At 45.2% G+C, this 18,220-nt stretch overlaps 1 protein-coding gene across 2 annotated transcripts in view; it reads right to left on the bottom strand.

The window, feature by feature from the left end:
• LOC130197859 (junctophilin-1-like) overlaps window positions 1–18,220 on the bottom strand; it is a 70,934-nt gene that overhangs the window by 24,451 nt on the left and 28,263 nt on the right. Inside the window, exons 3-7 of one of the 2 annotated variants that reach the window (XM_056420804.1) lie at window positions 13,981–14,099; window positions 12,753–13,016; window positions 8,731–9,131; window positions 7,416–7,512; window positions 4,883–5,027 (exon numbers count right to left, since the gene is read on the bottom strand). In XM_056420804.1, coding sequence (XP_056276779.1) covers window positions 7,432–7,512; window positions 8,731–9,131; window positions 12,753–13,016; window positions 13,981–14,099 — 865 coding nt within the window. In that variant the 3' untranslated portion in view covers window positions 4,883–5,027; window positions 7,416–7,431. Of the gene's footprint in view, window positions 1–4,882; window positions 5,028–7,415; window positions 7,513–8,730; window positions 9,132–12,752; window positions 13,017–13,980; window positions 14,100–18,220 lie in introns of those variants that run through there. The other variant, XM_056420805.1, reaches the window with a different exon arrangement.

Below are 18,220 nucleotides of genomic sequence, written 5' to 3'. Positions count from 1 at the left end.
CTCCGTTCTGCGCTTCCACACATGCTGATATTCATCATAAACCTACATGACTGGAATACTCTGATTATACCAAATGGCCCAAAAAATATATATACACTACCGTTCAAAAGTTTGGGGTCATCCAGACAATTTCGTGTCTTCCATGAAAACTCACTTTTATTTATCAAATGAATTGAAAATTGAACAGAACATATAGTCAAGACATTGACAAGGTTAGAAATAATGATTAATATTTGAAGTATTAATTTTGTTCTACAAACTTCAAGCTCAAAGGAAGGCCAGTTGTATAGCTTATATCACCAGCATAACTGTTTTCAGCTGTGCTAACATGATTGCACAAGGGTTTTCTAATCAGACATTAGTCTTCTAAGGCGATTAGCAAACACAATGTACCATTAGAACACTGGAGTGATCGTTGATGGAAATGGGCCTCTATACACCTCTGGAGATATTTCATTAGAAACCAGACGTTTCCACCTAGAATAGTCATTTACCACATTAACAATGTATAGAGGGTATTTATGATTAATGTTATCTTTATTGAAAAAACAGTGCTTTTCTTTGAAAAATAAAGACATTTCTAAGTGACCCCAAACTTTTGAACGGTAGTGTATATCGAAAGTACTGTTCATCATATTTTAGGGCACACGACATTTACAAATTTTTTAAAATCCAAAGCAACCGGTAACGAGCCGAGCACTTATCTGAAGTGATGGACATCATCCAACCCATGCAGCAGATTTACATGTGAGCGATAAACCACAGAATTAACCGTCAGAAACAATCTACAGAGGGAAAACGTGTTAACTAAGAAATCAAATGCAATCAAGGACCCCAAAATAATGAAGATAAACCAACTGTACACTGTATGTATTACAACCACCCATCCCATCACAGTGATGCTTTATTTGTCCAACTTACGTTGCTTAATGCAACTACTTTGTTCTTGACAATCCCATAAAAGAAAGCGTATACAGAATCTACATTTAGACATGTTTTCTTATCGTTTTAACATACAGAATATTGAGCAATAAGTGACAATTAATCATGAGGCCATTGTTACACACGACAGGTATCAGGCATCCATTGATGATATTAAATATGAATCCTAATCAGCAAATAAATGATTGTCTTGGTTAAAGCTGAATGATTTTCACATCAAAATATGAATAAATAAATAATATATATCTAGCATGACAACATGTATGCTGTAATACCTAACTAAACCCTTTTAAGTTAATAATTACAAGGACTGATTGCCATTTATATAATATTAATAATAATAATAATAATAATGTTGTATATATAGATATAGAATAGATGATTCCTTGGATGGCATGTGTTACTAAAATCACATTAATTACTGCATGATAGCGACTGTGACGAAGGCTCCAACACACATTCTGTTGAAACTGTATGGAGACTAACAACAGAAGAGAAATCATGATCATCAACTCAACATCAATACATAATATTCACCTCCAGTCATGTACTGCTAGTTTAGCAATACTCATAACAGTACAAAAATATACTGACTAAAATAGTTCAACAAAACATTTCTACAGCTCCACCTTTCCCAGAATCATGAGATGACAACATAGTGGTTCCATATTCGGTTGCGTATTCCGATATAAAGTCGAATATGGTGTAAACAAAGAAAAAACATAATCAAGGATTGTGTTGTGCACGGATCCCGTGTTTTCGTGAACATCAAAGTTAGCTGAAATGAACACATTGGGCGTTTTGCACGTTATTCCCCGAATAATGCTATTGGGACATTATAGCCAGCTAGCATTAGCAAACGTGTACGGCTCGTACGTTTAAAAGTTATTTGCTGCTTAGCGTTACCTAACTTCATATGGTACAGTTGTATTGAAATATCCAGGTTGTACGGTTTATCTGAGTGGAGGTTGTGGGTTCCTGGGCCGAAAGGGTCTGGAGCCCTGAAGCTGCTGGAGGTTTAGTCTGAATATCCTTGTGATTAAAGAGCAATTTCACACCATGTTTCAGCTCTGTTCTCAGTGGTTTAGTCCAGCTGTCTCTGTAGAACACCTCTTCATCCCTCTCTCTTCATATTACAACGTTACACATTTAACCTTTGGTTCTATGACAATATCTTAGATCTGAATTTCTCTCCACATTTCATTTTCTATGTACACTACCGTTCAAAAGTTTGGGGTCACTTAGAAATGTCTTTATCTTTCAAAGAAAAGCACAGTTTTTTCAATAAAGATAACATTAATCATAAATACCCTCTCTACATTGTTAATGTGGTAAATGACTATTCTAGGTGGAAACATGTGGTTTCTAATGAAATATCTCCAGAGGTGTATAGAGGCCCATTTCATCATCACTCCAGTGTTCTGATGGTACATTGTGTTTGATCATCGCCTTAGGAGACTAATGTCTGATTAGAAAACCCTTGTGCAATTATGTTAGCACAGCTGAAAACAGTTATGCTGGTGATATAAGCTATACAACTGGCCTTCCTTTGAGCTTGAAGTTTGTAGAACAAAATTAATACTTCAAATATTAATCATTATTTCTAACCTTGTCAATGTCTTGACTATATTTTCTATTCAATTTTCAATTCATTTGATAAATAAAAGTGAGTTTTCATGGAAGACACGAAATTGTCTGGATGACCCCAAACTTTTGAACGGTAGTGTACCTTGCTAGCGGAATATCCAAATTCCAAAGCTGACAAACCATTTCAATTGTTTTTGTGGCACGCAATTACTCATAAACTCAGAGACTCAGAGACTCAGAGACTCAGAGACCCAGTCTGGTAACCAGGTCAGCAGGTACTTTGAGCTATTAGCCTTTGTTAGCTAGTGGTGTTAACTTTATGCTAGCAGAACATATGCATATATGTGGAAACATGAATGAACATAAAAATATAGATTAATAGTTCAGCACAAACTATCACTCTTAGCCTAAACTACCGTTAGCTAGTGGTGTTAACTTTATGCTTGCGGAACATATGCTGCTCAAACATCAGACAGTTTTGTAGTTTTTTTATGGTACTCGTTTTCATAAAATGTATTGTTGTACAATTACTCAGTCATTCATAAGAATACTACTTCATTACAACTACATTATAAATAATATTCAGCTAGCTTAGCTTGAAATGTAACACAGCTGAGCATCAAAACGTGTTCAAACAGTAAGCTAGAGTGTAAATGTGGTAAACTGGGCTGCATAACTAATGCTATATACATCTATTATACTCCATATGCCAATTTAAATTAAGCTAAATAGTAATGATGACTGTGGAAACATGAATGAACATAAAAAATATTGATTCATAGTTCAGCGCAAACTGTCACTCTTAGCCTAAACTACCGTTAGCTAGTGGTGTTAGCTTTACGCGAGCGGAACATATGCTGCTCAAACATCAGACAGATTTGTAGTTTTTTTCTGGTACTCTTGTTTTCAGAAAATGTATTCTTGTAGAATTACTCAGTCATTCATAAGAATACTACTTTATTACTACTACATTATAAATAATATTCAGCTAGCCTAGCTTGAAATTGAACACATCAAAACATGTAAAAAACAAGTAAGCTAGTGTGTGTAAATGTGTTAAACTGGGCTGCATATCATATGCTTTATACATCCATCATACTCCATATGCCAATTTAAATGAAGCTAAATAGTAATGAGGACTGTGGAAACATGAATGAACATATAGAAACATGGATTCATAGTTCAGTGAAGGCTGAATATCAGAACACATCCTTTCATTGAAAGACACCAGACTGTGTTTTACAAATGGTACAAATCCCTGTGATTGTCTGCTGTGCTTTGATGGAGCATCTAAACGGCACCGAGACCCACGGAGACGGATAAAAACAGACTTCAACGGATCGATGAGACAGACCGATAGAAACAGAGCCGCTCTCCCAGGACGACGCGGCAGAGCGAGAATCAGCCGAGCGCTTCACATTCTTCGGCCCTCCTCACCCAGCGCCACGTCACTCCGTAAAATAGTAAGGCAGCTGTTGGCTTCCATCAGCTCAAAGTGCGTCTCTGAACATATCCAGTCCACCCACACACACACACACACACACACACACACACACTCAGATGAACAAGCTTGGTTTCCATCCAAATAGTTTAGTGTGGATTTTTTTATGTAAGAGACAAAGTTCAGTATTAATAGATCCAAATTCAATTAAAAGGTCGTCCGCCATTGCAAAACCTTCTTCTTCACGATCACTTGAAGCTCAAACATAACTTCTCAATCCACACGTTGGCATCAGGAAGGTGTTGATTGACTAAGTAATAAAAGCCCCGTTGAACAGTTCAATTAAAGTGCACTGCAGTTCAAAATGGGCTCCCATCGTCTCCATGGAAAGAGCATCGGACTGCGAGTGGCCAACAAACCCAAGAATCACTTTTCAAAATGGCAACGGGGCTCTCTCCGTTCCTCTGGAAACAAATGACCTGCCACTCAGCTGGACAAACACACACACATTTTTTTTTTCTTGCAGCATTTCCAAACTTGCCAAATTGGTTTGAACAGTCGGACGGAACCGGAGCTCCAGACGGACGAGCACAGGCAGCGGAGGTGCCGGGCCTCACTCACACTCACACTCACCAGGCCTCCTGTTACTTCTAAGCCTGATGGAGAATCCATAGTTGGGGCTCAGGGGGATGGGGAGGCGGGGGGGGCATTTCCACACCGGCCAACGCTTGCTTCAGCTTTCACTGCACTCTAAGTGGAGTCACAAATCATCGCCGGTCCAATCAAGTTGAACTTGGGCGTCGTTCAGTCCATCCAGAGACAGAGGGGGGGGCGAGCTGGGGACTGGGAGGGGGGTCTCATCTTTCTCTCTCGCTGCTTTTTCCTCTCGTTCTCCTCCTTGTGTCCCCCCCTCTCCACCTCTTCATCACCTTCACTTGGCTATTTTCAGTCCTCCGTTTTGCCCGTGTACACCATTCTGAGGGGGCACCACTTTCCTAAAAGGCCCCTTTGGCAGATGGAGAGTTAGTGGCTCGGGCGATTAGTTGGGATGAGTCCACTGTGAAGGGATAGACACGTGAGGACATGTTACACTTATGTACATGACATGTTTAAAGTACACGGACGGCAATCATTCTTCAGGCAAAAAAACTCCTCGATTTTAATACAAATAAATAAACTGCTATGCAGTTTTTTCGTGAGCATAGATACAGCATGAGGTGAGGGGTGGGAGTAAAGTTGTTTTGGGGAAATTATTACCAACATGTCTCACATAGAGGCTTGGGCCTTTATTTATCATAGGTTAGGACACTTCTAAGCTTGATAGCTTCAGCCTCGACCCTTTCGGTCAGCCACTTTCTTCTTTTGTTGAATTTTGATTTTTGTATATTTTGCTGATCGAAAAAAACTAAACTGAACTAAAACTAAATTTAACTCTAACTACAGAGGGAAGCAGGTATTTCCATGAGACAGGTTCATATTCGGGGCCAGACTTTATTCCAAATGTACTCTGGTAGGGAGTCTGTCACACCGTGGTGAAGCTTGTCTTGTCTTGGGTTTTTGTCTCGTAACTTCCTGTTTTATTTTGAAGTCTAACTCTCCTCTCGTTTCAGGTCACTTGCCCTTCCTCATGTGTCACCGGTCTGATTGTCTCCCCTGATCCCTGATTGGTTCCACCTGTTCCCCGTTACCCTCATGTGCTTATAGTCTGCGTCTTCCCTCTGTCCTGTGCCAAAGTGTTTCGTCTCATGGTCGTTAACCAAAGCCACGTCATAGCCGCCGAGCCTTTTTGGAAACTTATTACCAACCTCGAAAGAGCGAGTTTTGTTATAGTTTTCATAATCCAGCGTTTGGTTTCTTAGGACATTATTTAGCCTCCACCTCTTAGGAGAGTTTTTGTTGTGATTAGTAAACTGCTCACTGACGCCTCAGCATTTTGAGTCCTGATCGGAATCTCGGCCTGACAGTCACGTAACTGTCTGAAACAGCAACTGTCCAATCACAGCTCAGCTACCGTAACTCAGTCTGGCCTGTCGAGCTTTGAATTTCCCTGCGTCCACTGAGCTATAAAGTAATAGCAACACTAAACAGACTTTTTTTTATTCCCCCGACCCCAAAGACAATGTGATAGCAAACGCATAAGTGATGGCTTAGACACATTCATCAGTTCTAATGTGGACTCAAAACATTAGCATGTGAACTAGCATCGTAGTCCAAGTTTGTGGGGTAACTTTGTACGTGAAAGGTAAGGGTCTTTACGCTCCACCAACCCCACCCATTAATTCCTCAGAGCCTTCATCCTGAAGGGAAGAGCCATGTCCGTATCATACTTGTATTAATCGAACTAGCTTTACACTGCAATACAATTTCCACATCAAACGTATCGTTAGCTGGTGAGGAAGCCAACCTGCTAGCTTTAGCATCACACCTTTAGCACTGCATCATCCATGTAGCCGTCAGGTACATATTTACGTTCCTCGTACGCGGTTCTGGTTTTTAAATAAGCTAGCTGGGAGACATTACAATGTTAAGCGGAGATCACATGTTCGACCAACTCATGGCGCCGCTAGCTTTAGCTTAACTACGAGCTAGATACAGCTTCAGGTGTCACGAGAAGTCTCAGAAGTGCCAGTGGTGATATTGCTCAGACAGGGATGGAGGGGCTCATGTTTTACACAACAAGCCACGCTTCTTCATTATAAGCATCTTTAAGCACATTTTAGTATCGGTTTTGGATCCGTTGACACATTAAAAAGAATGTTCTCTAGACCACAGACAGATATAAAGAGGCACAAGAGGACGGCTCCCCAAAAGCGACGCCAAACCATCTCCCCCCCCCCCCCATGGGAGTGTATGGGACATGGACCAAACACATGGGTTTCCCAAACATGGTGCTAGGTCAGGGGTCAGGAACCTTTTTGACTGGGAGAGCCATAAAAGCCAAATATTTCTAAATGTATTTCATTGAGAGCCATATCGTGTTTTTAACATATAATACATTAAATATGTCTTGCTTTTAATGCGACTTCTGGTGCTGCATGATGCTACGGGGGGGGGGGGGGGGGTTTTCTTTGCTCCGCCCCGATGCGCGCACGCCGGCATCGGAGCTCTGCAGCGCGAGACGGAGAGCCGAGAAGTGTTAACGCGACACGTAGAGACAGAATGACATGCTGCTGTAGAGACGATCAATAACAGACGTTTAGTTTAATAAAAGAACAAAGACGTCTTTAAGAAAAGGACCTTACATTACTTTTGCTGTAATCTGGCGCGATAGAGAAAATTACAGGGGGGCGGGCAGAGATTTTATTTTTTTTCAACTCAAAATTGTCTGGGAGCCATCTGCCATCACCGGAAGAGCCACATATGGCTCGCGAGCCAGAGGTTCCCGACCCCTGGTCTAGGTCAACGCCAGAGGTCCCTATCAGACGGATGTGTTGATGTATCTTACCCGAGTCCACGCTTGGTCAGGTGAGGAAATGGACAAAAATGATTGCTAGACCAACATTCAAGAGCATCACGAGGAGCACCAGGATAGAGTTCGGGCCCTGTGGAAGCACAAGAAACGTTTCTGTTGGTAAGGTAGCAGTCACACATACAGAGAATGTCAATCCAAATTCCATGACATTTGAAAATTAAGAAGACATTTCAGCTTATTTAATAATATGCAAATTAGGAGCTGAGAATGAATCACACATTTTTCTGTGAGAAAAAAAAGAAAATAAATTAAATGTACACTTTTAATGATCCCTGTGGGTAATTTATTCTCTGCGTTTGACCAATCTTTAGTTGTTAAGGAGCAGAGGGCTGCAGTGAGGCGCCCGGGGAGCAACTGGAGGTTCAGTGTCTTGCTCAAGGTGCAACTAATGGGGAGAGCGGGTATTGAACCGGCGACCTTGTGGTTACGAGACGACCTCTCTGCCCCATGAGCTACAGCTCAACCCCAACATATAGTTAAAGAATTTCTATTTCAAATAAAAATGTCCAGAAAGGTGTTAAATAAATGTCGATCTCATTTAATGCTTATAAGTTGTTTCCCTTGGTTTCTTCAGTTTAGAAACACATGAGGTTGGTTTGTTTGTTTGTTTTCTCTGGTCAGTTTCTCTGATGCTGAATGATGGAGTATTGGAACCTTGTTTAGGGCTGGGCATGTCATACATGCATCACAGCTTAAATTACGATTCTAAATCTTATTGGCACAACATCCAAGTTCCCCGAAGCCATGAGAGTAGCGCCAGAGTCTTGTTCCGATGCGTAGACAGTGACTCACGCAACCCCCGACCCACGACGACGACGGGGTCAGAGCAGTCTCAATGACGGCAGACGCACACAGAGAGACTCACAAACACAAAGACGACCTCTGATTGGCTACAGAGCGGTCGATGCTGTGAATCGAGCCACGGGGCAGGGGAGTCTCAAAACCACACAAACAAATCCTCATTTATTTAGATTTTAAAGGATTGTGGAATTCCAGATTACACAGAGATCGGATTCAATCTATTGTCATTGCACAGAGTACAGGCAACGAAATGTTAGTTATTAAGTTATTAAGGAGCAGTGGGCTCCAGTGATGTGCCCAGGGAGCAACTGGGGGTTCAGTGCCTTGCTCATGGACACTTCGACATGCAACTAATGGGGAGAGCGGGGATCGAGCCGACGACCTTGGGGTTGCAGGACGACCCCCTGACCCCTCTGAGCTACAGCCGGCCAAAGAAAATGCAGAAGCGCAAGAAAATGGAAGTATCTGAAACGTGTAGATAACTCACCGACTCCTCCTCTAAAGTCTCAGACGCTATTTCCATACTAGCTTTTTTGGTGTCTGCGAGGCTCCTTGGTTTGGTTGACTCCGCCCTCTTTGGCTTGGCGGGCTCTGGCGCCTTGGCGGCCTCTTTCACTGGCGCCGGTGGCGGGCCGGCGGCCGGCAGGGCCTTCGGCGCGGGCGCACTAATCAGTTTGGCGGGTGGCGGCAAGCACGCCAGGCTGGACGGGTGGAGGTGGTCCTCGGCGCCGATCGGATCCTCGGGCGGCGGCATCTTGACGTGGTACTGGGAGTGAATCTGCCCGTTGCTGGGGTAACTGCTGACGGGCGCCGGCTTGACCGCCGGAGGAGCCTCTTGGAGCCTCGCTTCCTGTCTGAGGGAAAGTTTCGATGCCGCTTTTGTCATGCCTACCGAGGACAAGAAAGAAGAGAAGAGGAATCATTAAACAAAGAACCAACACAGATGTTGTTTGGGGAATTACTTCCAGGTGTCCTTGGGCAAGACACTGAACCCTAAGTCGTTGCTGATACTCCAGCCCGCATGTTGCGTGGTGTTGCTCGACCATCAGTGTGTGCATGTGTTGTCCCTAAAGAGCAGTTGAACCTAAAAGCAAAATAAAGCAGTCTGAGAAGTTAACCGTGACCCACGGCAACCAAACCCACCGGGCTCCACAACTCTTTCTGTTTCTCACGCAAGCCAGAGCGAGAGTCGTCCATGCACTCGGCTGCGCTATCGCCATCGCCCGCTTCCAGTCGCGGGCCGGTGAGCAGCGGTGAGTCGGCAGGCGGTCGATGACGGTGTCAAAAACAGGCAATAAAAGGTGTGATTTGAGAGAGTGAGTCACGCAACCAGCAGGCCACGCCCCTCCGGCTGCAGCCGCCGAGCCGCACGCTCCCTCACGCAGACGGCCAGGAGGCACACTGTGACCCGGTGGAGGCAGACGGCCGGTCAGAGGTCAGCGTGGACTGTGACGCGTTGGGGTCAGGACAACACGCCGTGCGGCGCAGAGGACTTGAACCAATCAGGGGACCGGGACCTCGGCCAATCGTTGCGCTCGAGTGCTCCACGGGGCTGGGCTGGCCAAGGAAAGCAATGTGATTGGTCATGAGCGCAACACAAAGTCATGCACACATGCAGCCGGTGGCTCCTCCTCCTCCTCCTCCTCCTTAGATGAAGAACGGAAAGCGGCTCATCTAAGACTCGAGAGGAAGAGTCGACAACTCTCTGACAATCGACACTGCCGGTTGTCGTGTTGCTGCTGCTGCTGCTCATTGCAGCTGTGGACTTTGTCACCAAGTTGCTGCCAACATCATTGCTGCTGCTCACCAAGTTGCACTCTAAGATAATTGCTGCTGCTTTCAAAGTTACAACTAAAGTAATTGCTGCTCACCAAGTTGCTCCTTAAATAATCGCTAGTTCTCACAAAGTCACTTCGTTAAAAGTTGCGACTAAATCATTGCTGCTGCTCACCAGGTTGGACCTAAATAATGTCTGCGTCCATATTGGAAAACCCCGACCACCGAGCGGAGGGTGGAGCACGTTCTCCAACAGAATGCTTCACCTGCGCTGTCACAAGGACAGAAACAGGAGAACATTCCTGATTCAGGAGAACGTTCCTGATACAGGAGGACGTTCCTCGTACAGGAAGACGTTCCTGATACAGGAGAACGTTCCTGATTCAGGAGAACGTTCCTGATACAGGAGGACGTTCCTCGTACAGGAAGACGTTCCTGATACAGGAGAACGTTCCTGATACAGGAGAACGTTCCTGATTCAGGAGAACGTTCCAGATACAGGAGGACGTTCCTGATACAGGAGAACGTTCCTGATACAGGAGAACGTTCCTGATTCAGGAGAACGTTCCAGATACAGGAGGATGTTCCTGATACAGGAGGACGTTCCTGATACAGGAGAACGTTCCTGATTCAGGAGAACGTTCCAGATACAGGAGAACGTTCCTGATACAGGAGAACGTTCCTGATACAGGAGAACGTTCCTGATACAGGAGAACGTTCCTGATTCAGGAGAACGTTCCAGATACAGGAGGACGTTCCTCGTACAGGAAGACGTTCCTGATACAGGAGAACGTTCCAGATACAGGAGGACGTTCCTCGTACAGGAAGACGTTCCTGATACAGGAGAACGTTCCTGATACAGGAGAACGTTCCTCGTACAGGAGGACGTTCCTGATACAGGAGAATGTTCCTGATACAGGAGAACGTTCCTCGTACAGGAGAACGTTCCTGATACAGGAGAATGTTCCTCGTACAGGAGAACGTTCCTCGTACAGGAGAACGTTCCTGATACAGGAGAATGTTCCTGATACAGGAGAATGTTCCTCGTACAGGAGAACGTTCCTCGTACAGGAGGACGTTCCTGATACAGGAGAATGTTCCTGATACAGGAGAATGTTCCTCGTACAGGAGAACGTTCCTCGTACAGGAGGACGTTCCTGATACAGGAGAACGTTCCTCGTACAGGAGAACGTTCCTGATACAGGAGAACGTTCCTCGTACAGGAGAACGTTCCTGATACAGGAGAACGTTCCTCGTACAGGAGAACGTTCCTGATACAGGAGAACGTTCCTGATACAGGAGAACGTTCCTCGTACAGGAGAACGTTCTTGATACAGGAGGACGTTCCTGATACAGGAGGACGTTCCTCGTATAGGAGGACGTTCCTGATACAGGAGAACGTTCCTCGTATAGGACGTTCCTGATACAGGAGAACGTTCCTCGTACAGGAGGACGTTCCTGATACAGGAGAACGTTCCTCGTATAGGAGGACGTTCCTGATACAGGAGAACGTTCCTGATACAGGAGAACGTTCCTGATACAGGAGGACGTTCCTGATACAGGAGGACGTTCCTGATACAGGAGAACGTTCCTGATATAGGAGGACGTTCCTGATACAGGAGGACGTTCCTGATACAGGAGGACGTTCCGGATACAGGAGAAAGTTCCTCGTACAGGAGAACGTTCCTCGTACAGGAGGACGTTCCTGATACAGGAGGACGTTCCTGATACAGGAGAACGTTCCTCGTACAGGAGAACGTTCCTGATACAGGAGAACGTTCCTGATACAGGAGAACGTTCCTGATACAGGAGAACGTTCCTGATACAGGAGAACGTTCCTGATACAGGAGGACGTTCCGGATACAGGAGAACGTTCCTGATACAGGAGAAAGTTCCTCGTACAGGAGAACGTTCCTCGTACAGGAGAACGTTCCTACCCACTACAATAAGACGGGCCAGATCCTCCACAAATTAGAGATCAATAACAACCTTGCACCACTTTCACTTCATACTTTAGACACATTGTACACACTCTTATTTATATTTTTACATTTTCATTTCTTTTATTATTTAAATTCTATAAATGTAGTTTGTCCTGCCCTGATATTTTATTTTATTGTATATCTGTAAACATGTTTTCTGCTGCATGCTTCACAAAATAAAGTAAAATCTTATCTTATCACAAAGATGCTGCTCAACAAGTTGCTCTTTCATCTATTGCTGCTGCTCAGCAAGTTGCTCTTTCATCTATTGCTGCTGCTCAGCAAGTTGCTCTTTCATCTATTGCTGCTGCTCAGCAAGTTGCTCTTTCATCTATTGCTGCTGCTCAGCAAGTTGCTCTTTCATCTATTGCTGCTGCTCAGCAAGTTGCTCTTTCATCTATTGCTGCTGCTCGCCATAACAATGACTGTTGCTCTTGATGTTGCAGCTCTAATGTATTCAGCCCAAAACACTCCTCCAACACACACACACACACACACACACACACTGTCTGTTGATAAGTAAACAACCATCAACTGACATATCGCTGAATATACAACTAAACACATTTACAAGTATTTGCTGATATTCTATTGTAATAAAACACATGTTCTGGTCTGAGAGGACACACATGACGTCTCATTGTACAACCCTGTGTTCTAAAATGACCAACACAGTCACCACGTCCCCCGGACCCTGTTGATACCTGATGCTGTTGACATGAACACAGTTAAAGTCTCCCTCGTGGTTTACCTGTCACGCACTCGGCTGCCGGGGTTTGGTTCTGTTTCCCGGCCGGCTGCGTTGGCGCGGCGGCGGCGGGACTTTTACTGCTGAACGAGGTATTTTTAACGAGAGTGGGTGAAGGGGTGGGGCTGGGGGTCGGAGACGGGTCGGGGGTGGTGCCTTTCCGGTAGAAATGAGGGCTCCTCGATGGGGATTTCTCCTTTTTCTCCTCGACAGGAAACTCATTCACCTCTAAAGGCTCGTTGTACTTCTGCCGTACGTAGTCCGGGCCTGGAAGGAAATAGACGGAGAAGAAGTTACATATCATTTTAGCTAACGCTTTTATCCAAAGCTTACAGCCATGTGACATTCATACCCCGGAGACACAGCGACAGGGAGCAACCCGGGGTGAAGTGTCTTGCTCGACATCGACTAGGGCGGGGATTGAACCGCCAACCCCCTGATTGGAAGACGGACCTGCTGACCCTTGACCCTCAGGCACAGTTACATTTCACAAGGATTCCTCCTGCATTGTATTTTCCAAAAATAAATGTGGATGAGCGGGTGGAGTAATCACAACCTGTTTTATAATCACTCGTTCCTCGTGTTTTATAAGGATTGAAGGCTGAAACTATGAAGTAAGAACACCTTCTGGAAGAAGACACTGATCACGTCTCATCTCACTTTTGGTAACATACATATCTAGATTTATGTTTTTCCGCTGCAGGATTTAGAGCTGATCTCCATAGCGACACAACGTGAAACTGTCATGACATCGCAACCGACTGACATCATAACCGACCGACATAATGACCGACATCACAACCGACCGACATCACAACCGACTGACATCATAACCGACCGACATAATGACCGACATCACAACCGACCGACATCACAACCGACTGACATCATAACCGACCGACATCATAACTGACCGACATCACTACCGACAGACATCATGAATGACATCACAACCGACCGACAGACCGACATCACAAGCGACCGACATCACAAGCGGCATCCTGTTACACCCCCACCGCCCGCCACGACACATTCCTTGTGTGTGAAAACATAAATGGCAATAAAAGGTTTTGATTCTGATCGAGGCGGCCCTATAATCAACACCCCCCCCCCCCCCCCCCCCCCCCGTGATGCAGGATGAATACCAGCACTTCAATGACACAATCATTTCTATATCCTCGGTCTTTTTGTCAGTGTCTTGAGGTTTGACTGCCGTCGTGCTGGTGGTTACCTGGCTGGTGGAAGCCTGGAGAGAGCTCTCTGGCCACAGCTCTGGCGATGTCACAGTCCTGGCTGGCTGAGCGGGCCGCCTGGTCCGCAGCGTCTCCTTTGGCCCGGGCGTGGGACGTCCTGAAAGAGGACGACACAGAGGACGCCGAGAGCTGAGCATCCACCAAGGAACCAACAGACATGGCAGGGTAGGCGCCGATTTCTCTAAACTACATGCTACATATATATATGGTATAGAATAGTGTGTGGATTAAAGGGGTAACAGCTCTACATTTGAAAGCCAAGTGTTGCTACACAGCCAGCATGGTAGAAGAACCCCCAAAGAAAATGTACGGTTACAGGAAACTGGGTTTTTCTAAAGCGCGTCGTCCACATCACTGTGTGAGGCATCCGACGTCACCGGAATCATCCAAGAACCACTCAACAGAACCCACTGTTTGAGTGTCTTTTCTGTTTTCTCAAGTCCAGACTCCAGGGACAATATTCACAAATATACGATATACAAATACATAAACCCACTCGAAGAGTGACCGCCTCCAGGTTCTATGCTGCTGCCAACCAGTTAAGTTGCATAATATCATCCCTGTTTGTCCCAAAATATCTTCCCATCATCATTTCATCCAATAAGACGTTTGTGTATGTAGATATGATTAGCACATCGATGCTGGAGTTATGGCCATAAACACGTTTACAGAGTGACCTTTGACCATGGAACTCTATTTCAAAATGTAAAGTTGTTGTGTTTGTCATTACAGTTAACTAGTTCTGGGTGCCTCAATGATTCTTTACCAAAACCTCTTTGCAGAAGAAACGTTTCACAATCAACAAAAGCTTTAAACCGAAGGACTCTAATGAAGGATGCTCGGTGTATTGTTTCTGCCGTGGGTTCAAGCCCTCGGTGGATTGTTTCCTCGGTCTTGTATTCTTACAATTCTTCTCCTGACCTACAAAGCCTTGATTGGTGATGCTCCATCATATCTTAAGGAGCGTGTAGTACCATATTACCCCACTCGAGAGCTTGTAGTACCATATTACCCCACTCGAGAGCTTGTAGTACCATATTGCCCCACTAGAGATCTTGTAGTACCATATTGCCCCACTAGAGAGCTTGTAGTACCATATTACCCCACTAGAGAGCTTGTAGTACCATATTGCCCCACTAGAGCTTGTAGTACCATATTACCCCACTAGAGAGCTTGTAGTACCATATTGCCCCACTAGAGAGCTTGTAGTACCATATTGCCCCACTAGAGAGCTTGTAGTACCATATTACTCCACTAGAGAGCTTGTAGTACCATATTACCCCACTAGAGAGCTTGTAGTACCATATTACTCCACTAGAGAGCTGCCTCACTAACTGCGGGGCTACTCGTGGTTCCTAGAGGATAAAGTAGGAGGAGCCAGAGCCTTCAGGTATCAAGCTCCTCCTCTTTTATGAACCAGCTCCACCTTCAGTCCTGGAGGAGACTCCGCCCCCTCATGGAGACTGAAGACTTTCCTCTTGATGGTCTGATAGTTAAACCTGAACCAGGTTCACCTGGAGAGACCTAGAGACGCTGCTAGAGGCTGAGAGGCTGAGGGGGACGAGAGGATACACTGAGCTCCTCTCTCCTCTCTCCTTATGGACGCTTAGGATACACTGAGCTCCTCTCTCCTTATGGACGCTTAGGAGACACTGAGCTCCTCTCCTCTCTCCTTATGGACGCTTAGGATACACTGAGCTCCTCTCTCCTCTCTCCTTATGGACGCTTAGGATACACTGAGCTCCTCTCTACTCTCTCCTTATGGACGCTTAGGATACACTGAGCTCCTCTCTCCTTATGGACGTTTAGGATACACTGAGCTCCTCTCTCCTTATGGACGCTTAGGATACACTGAGCTCCTCTCTCCTCTCTCCTTATGGACGTTTAGGATACACTGAGCTCCTCTCTCCTTATGGACGCTTAGGAGACACTGAGCTCCTCTCCTCTCTCCTTATGGACGCTTAGGATACACTGAGCTCCTCTCTCCTCTCTCCTTATGGACGCTTAGGAGACACTGAGCTCCTCTCTCCTCTCCTCTCTCCTTATGGACGCTTAGGAGACACTGAGCTCCTCTCTCCTCTCTCCTTATGGATGCTTAGGAGACACTGAGCTCCTCTCTCTCTCCTTATGGACGCTTAGGATACACTGAGCTCCTCTCTCCTCTCTCCTTATGGACGCTTAGGATACACTGAGCTCCTCTCTCCTCTCTCCTTATGGACGCTTAGGAGACACTGAGCTGCTCTCTCCTCTCTTCTTATGGACGCTTAGGATACACTGAGCACCCCTCTCCTCTCCTCTCTCCTTATGGACGCTTAGGATACACTGAGCTCCTCGCTCCTCTCCTCTCTCCTTATGGACGCTTAGGATACACTGAGCTCCTCTCTCCTCTCCTCTCTCCTTATGGACGTTTAGGATACACTGAGCTCCTCTCTCCTCTCCTCTCCTTATGGACGCTTACGATACACTGAGCTCCTCTCTCCTCTCCTCTCTCCTTATGGACGCTTAGGATACACTGAGCTCCTCTCTCCTCTCTCCTTATGGACGTTAGGATACACTGAGCTCCTCTCTCCTCTCCTCTCTCCTTAAGGATGCTTAGGATACACTGAGCTCCTCTCTCCTCTCCTCTCTCCTTATGGATGTTGAGGATACACTGAGCTCCTCTCTCCTCTCCTCTCTCCTTATGGACATTTAGGATACACTGAGCTCCTCTCTCTCCTCTCTCCTTATGGACGTTTAGGATACACTGAGCTCCTCTCTCCTCTCCTCTCTCCTTATGGATGTTTAGGATACACTGAGCTCCTCTCTCCTCTCTCCTTATGGACGCTTAGGATACACTGAGCTCCTCTCTCCTCTCTCCTTATGGACGTTTAGGATACACTGAGCTCCTCTCCTCTCCTCTCTCCTTATGGACGCTTAGGATACACTGAGCTCCTCTCTCCTCTCCTCTCTCCTTATGGACGCTTAGGATACACTGAGCTCCTCTCTCCTCTCTCTCCTTATGGACGTTAGGATACACTGAGCTCCTCTCTCTCTCCTCTCTCCTTAAGGACGCTTAGGATACACTGAGCTCCTCTCTCTCCTCTCTCCTTATGGATGTTGAGGATACACTGAGCTCCTCTCCTCTCCTCTCTCCTTATGGACGTTTAGGATACACTGAGCTCCTCTCTCCTCTCCTCTCTCCTGATGGACGCTTAGGATACACTGAGCTCCTCTCTCCTCTCTCCTTATGGACGTTTAGGATACACTGAGCTCCTCTCTCCTCTCCTCTCTCCTTATGGACGTTTAGGATACACTGAGCTCCTCTCGCCTCTCCTCTCTCCTTATGGATGTTTAGGATACACTGAGCTCCTCTCTCCTCTCTCCTTATGGACGCTTAGGATACACTGAGCTCCTCTCTCCTCTCCTCTCTCCTTATGGATGTTTAGGATACACTGAGCACCTCTCTCTATTTCCTTTTGGATGAACTCACAGATTGATCCCCCTGAGGCAAATTTGGAATTTGGGGCTTTACAAAATATACACTACCGTTCAAAAGTTTGGGGTCATCCAGACAATTTTGTGTCTTCCATGAAAACTCACTTTTATTTATCAAATGAATTGAAAATTGAATAGAAATATAGTCAAGACATTGACAAGGTTAGAAATAATGATTAATATTTGAAGTATTAATTTTGTTCTTCAAACTTCAAACTCAAAGGAAGGCCAGTTGTATAGCTTATATCACCAGCATAACTGTTTTCAGCTGTGCTAACATAATTGCACAAGGGTTTTCTAATCAGACATTAGTCTTCTAAGGCGATGATCAAACACAATGTACCATTAGAACACTGGAGTGATGATGGAAATGGGCCTCTATACACCTATGGAGATATTTCATTAGAAACCAGACGTTTCCACCTAGAATAGTCATTTACCACATTAACAATGTATAGAGGGTATTTATGATTAATGTTATCTTTATTGAAAAAACTGTGCTTTTCTTTGAAAAATAAAGACATTTCTCAGTGACCCCAAACTTTTGAACGGTAGTGTATATACTTTAATTATTGGCCATAGTACTATTTAGTGAAATCGATTTGAAATCAACCTAGAGCTACAACAAAAAACAAACCAGGGAGGCCCGGTCCAAAGGTCAGCCATGTCATCACCAGAGTTCTTCCACACTGACCACGGAGAACACCAGATACAGCACACGACTGACTGACCCTGTGTGTGTGT

This window comes from Pseudoliparis swirei, chromosome 8 (genome assembly GCF_029220125.1).
Source record: "Pseudoliparis swirei isolate HS2019 ecotype Mariana Trench chromosome 8, NWPU_hadal_v1, whole genome shotgun sequence".
Taxonomy (NCBI): domain Eukaryota; kingdom Metazoa; phylum Chordata; class Actinopteri; order Perciformes; family Liparidae; genus Pseudoliparis; species Pseudoliparis swirei.
Note: the sequence above shows the minus strand (reverse complement) of the source record. Positions and strands in the feature narration are given on the sequence as shown.